The sequence below is a fragment of the Quercus robur genome, chromosome 2 (genome assembly GCF_932294415.1).
Source record: "Quercus robur chromosome 2, dhQueRobu3.1, whole genome shotgun sequence".
NCBI classification, from domain to species: Eukaryota; Viridiplantae; Streptophyta; class Magnoliopsida; order Fagales; family Fagaceae; genus Quercus; species Quercus robur.
This window is the reverse complement of record NC_065535.1, coordinates 78,036,971-78,041,492: the sequence shown is the minus strand read 5'-3', so window position 1 is coordinate 78,041,492 and position 4,522 is coordinate 78,036,971. Positions and strand designations below refer to the sequence as shown.

At 33.3% G+C, this 4,522-nt stretch overlaps 1 protein-coding gene across 1 annotated transcript; it reads left to right on the top strand.

The window, feature by feature from the left end:
- Positions 1 to 2,318, top strand: LOC126715151 (60S ribosomal protein L34). Its single transcript, XM_050415609.1, has 4 exons — positions 1 to 166; positions 360 to 439; positions 1,764 to 1,873; positions 2,000 to 2,318. Exons 1-4 carry the CDS (start codon positions 88 to 90, stop codon positions 2,091 to 2,093), a joined length of 363 nt encoding a protein of 120 aa, XP_050271566.1. The 5' UTR covers positions 1 to 87; the 3' UTR covers positions 2,094 to 2,318.
- Positions 2,319 to 4,522: the final 2,204 nt, after the last annotated feature.

Here is a 4,522-nt window from a genome sequence, read left to right as displayed (position 1 = left end):
TTCAATCATTTATAACCCTTTTGTTTTTCGCTCTCACACTAAAACAAACACCCATCTGAGACAGCCTCAAACGGAGAGTACCTGAAAATGGTGCAGCGGCTCACCTATCGTAAGCGCCACAGCTACGCCACCAAGTCCAACCAGCACCGGGTCGTCAAGACCCCTGGTAAAAAAACCACTGAACTTTGCTTAAAAATCTTGAATTTTTGATATTGGGTTTTTGTTTTTTTTTTTGAAAATGGTGTTTTAGTTTGGTTTTTTGGATATGGGTTTGTGTTTGTTTGTGGGTTTTAAGGTTTGGGTTTGATTTTTTGATATCGGTTTGTGTTAATGTTTGTGTTTTTGTGTGGATTTTTAAGGTGGGAAGTTGGTGTATCAGACCACTAAGAAGAGGGCAAGTGGACCCAAGTGCCCTGTCACTGGCAAGAGAATCCAAGGGGTATGTAGTATCTACATATTTGTGTTTTTGAGGATTGGGTCTTTTGCTAAATCTGAAAATGTGTCTTTGATTTGTAGTTATAATTTGTGATAGTAATTTTGCTATTTGTGGATCTGTAACTTGTGTAGTGGTGGATGTGATCATATACGAGTGCACTGTTGTGTTGTTGTTGTTATTGTTATTGTCATGGTTCCTTGTTTGTTTTGTCTGATTATGGGAACCTAATTTGTGGTAATGTGTTATTTAGGGGTATAGTAGTTGATGTGAGATAGGCATGAGTCCATTTTGGTGATAACAAGTTTCAATCTTTGAAATGTGTATATATGTGGTTCCTATGTGAGGCATTAATACGCTCAGCTCATTTTAGCTTGTCCAATTAGAATTTTGTTTATAGGATTTGATATTGTTCATAGAGAGATGACATTCTAGAAGACATGAGAAGGCAAGATGCTAAGGGTGGAGGAAATGATTTTCATTTTTTACCTAATATTAATTCTTATGCACGCTACTTGCAATTATGTAGATTTTGTTCTAGCTGGTTACATAGTATTGTAATATTGATTTTGTACTTTTACATTGCGTTTTACCAAAAGTCTTGTAACTCACATCTAACGTTTATTTGAACTTCATTTTTGATCAATCAGTGTCTGCATGGTGTTATGGTGGTTAATATGTAGTGTTGTGCCCTGAATTTATTTTGTAACCGTAATGTCTGTGGTATTTGGCTTACTTTTGAGGGACAAGAATGTAAGGATCAACAGTTGAATTGCATTTTTTGAAGTCAATTTTGACATTGGAGAGTAATTATTTCTGAGCAGGGACCCAACCCCCAAACCATGAAAGTGATGATGCTGCTGGGAATTGAGCTTGACTCTGAACAAGCTTACTTATGCGCAAACCATTACTGATTTTATTTTCTCTAATTAGCAATTTATTACATAATTATGTAAATTGTAGGTGAATTTAAATGATAAATGCGAATTCTTTATTATTACATTCCTTGCCCAATGAAAATAGAGATGCTGCATTTACCTCAAACTATCACATGCTACTACAATTATTAAGACCATACAATCTATAAGAAGGGCTATATATGGTGTGGCCTGACGTTGGTTTTGACTCTGGGGGATTCACAACGGGAGTGTTCAAAAAGCATTTATTGTGCATTTGTGTTGACTTGCATGTGTGTGTGTAAGAGAGAGAGAGGTATCTTGATTGTCACAATTAACATAGTTTCCTGTTTGCTTTACTTGAAAGATTTTATGATCATCATGAATATGATAAGAGGTAAGTCAAATCTAATTCAATGTTGGTCTCTCTGCAGATTCCTCACTTGAGACCTGCTGAATACAAAAGGTCTAGATTGCCTAGAAACCGAAGGACTGTGAATCGGGCATATGGTGGTGTGCTGTCTGGAGGTGCTGTTAGGGAGAGGTAAGATTGTGTTCTATTCTGGAGGTGCAGCACCTAATGATTTTGTTCTATTTTTTTTTTAAAGTCAATAGAGCATGTTCTGAGTTAATATTTTTTTTGTTTTTGCTTTTGGTTTTTTGTGTGTAGGATAATCCGAGCCTTCTTGGTTGAAGAGCAAAAGATTGTGAAAAAGGTTTTGAAGATTCAAAAGGCGAAGGAAAAGATAGCCTCAAAGAGTTAAAAATGAGTGGATAAAGCAATAGTTACTTGAGTTATGAAATATGCTTTTGAGAGTCTAGAGAAATTTTGAATTAGGTTGGCGTTGATGAAATGTTGAACGATATTTGAATGGTTTTTAATTTTTGTTTGTTTGCTACCTGACTACTTATTTGTTTACTCTGATGACAAATTATTTACCTGGTTCTTCTTTTATGATAATATTTGCATCGATGGCATTGCCGTGGAATTTGATTTTTCTAGTAATATTGCTGGATTTGATATTCATCTCTGTTTGATTTTGTTTTTGAAGTCAATCGGCTGTTGTCATCTGCTGCCAGAATTACATTTGGTTTCCCAAATGGCCAAATCTTTTGCTGTTCTAAATGCCATTAGTTGGTTGGTGATTCTTTTTAATTTTACCCTAGTTTACATGCACCGTGTACCGACTTCTAGGATGCAATGTGCTTTGTGCTTATCATTTCTGGTTGATTGGGGTGCATGTTCTTTTTCACAGTGAAATTTGTACCGCCTGTTTGGATGTCCTGTAGTTGCATGGGATGGGATTATACTTAAGATATAGTTTTTTGTATTTTTTATATTTAAAAATGTGTGATAAAAACTAAAAGCTAACTAATTGTCAAAAAAGCTAACTCTGTCTAATTAAAAAATAGTAATAAATAAAATGAAAAAAACTGATACAAAATATAAAAAACTAAAAGTTAAAAGTTTTAGCCAATTTGACTGTCATTATATATTCCTTCTCAAAAAAAAAAAAAAAAAAAAAAAGAAGAAGAAGACTGTTATTATATTATATCATCCTAATTTAAAGTAAGTTATTGAATCTTATTTGGTAAAATCAGATTTTGGTTAATTTTATATCTATTAAACCAATTATACTGGGGATTTTGAGTGCCAGTGCTGTAAGCACTGTCTTGGTGTCTATATACAATTAAGTTTAAGACTTTTGAGGCGAGTGTAACCTTCATGTCGGAAGTGCTAGAATACTTGACCAATGCCTATGCTCGTCGAGCTATTGAATCAAAAGAAGAGCTAAAATGAAAGGCTTATATGTCCATGCTAAAGTCAAGAGGTCTTGATTCAATGGTATGCCTACAAGATTTTGTACATGCTTGATGCAATAAAGTTTCCTGTTATGCAGTAAAGTTTTCTGCTATACATTGATGTTGTCTGCTGTGCATTAAAGCCTTCTGCTGTGCAGTAGAGCTTTCTGCCGTGCAGCCTTTTGTTGTGAATCCAGACGAGCTGAGAAGACGGAACTTAGAAGGGTATCCTACACTTTACGGGACCAAATATTATTATTGCCTTAAAGGATACCAAGGAAATCCTTATCTTCCCGCTGAACCAAGGACCCTATTCTTCTATCAATCTAGATATATAATTAAATTTTTTATATAACTCCTTCAAACCCAGTCAAGAACCCCTTGGTTCAATGGTATATATAACTCTCCTATGAGTATGAGCTCCGTGTTGAAATCCATTCAAGATTAAGTCTGAAGAAAAAAGAACGTTCATACTCAATATGTCTTTTCACTCAATAAATGAATGTGAACCATATCATGTCTTACCTATGATTGGATCTCTTGGTTGCCAATTATTGTGTAATTGTAACTTAACATAGGAGGGACTTCCTATTAATATTTATGGAAGCTCTCCATTTTCAACTATTTTTCTAATTTAATATTTTAACACATTAAAAATTCTTATATAACAAACAATCAAATAAGAAATAGTAATCTAAATAATGCTTTCTAATAAATTTTTCTTCTTTTTTAAAATATGTGTTTTTGTTTGAAATATAAAACATTTCAATCGGCCATTCAAATTCAGTTAAAAAAAAAAAAAGAACCAATTAACACCACAATTTAGAAAATTAAAATTTAATAAATTTATTTGAATTGTTTCAACCTTCAATATAAAATTAATCTTTTTATTTTTATTTTATTTTATTTTATTTTTAATTTTAAATAAAGAAAATCAATATCATTGTTAGGAGAACTAAGGGGGTGTTTGGATCACTTTTTTTCATCACTCAATTTCCGTCACTTATCACTCAAAATACCCTACCCGTTTGGCACCATCACTCACTTATCATCACTCATTTTCACACTATTTGTGGACCCCATACCTGTCACTTGGTGCATTTTTTTTTTTAGTATCACCGAACCTAGTGAAAAAGGAAAAAAGAAAAAAAGAAAAAAAAAAACCTAGATCAGAAGGAAGAAGGAGCCACCTAGTGTGAAAGGAAAAAGAAAAAGATAAAAAAAAAAATAAAAAATAAAAATGAAGGCACGCACCGAACCCAGTGAAAAAAAAAAAAGATGGTCAAAAGTTACGGCTAAAGTCTGACAGTGGGTCCCTTATGTAGTGTTATTTACAGAAATGCCATTGAGTTATGAGTTATGGAAAGTTTTCAGTTTCCATAACTCATAA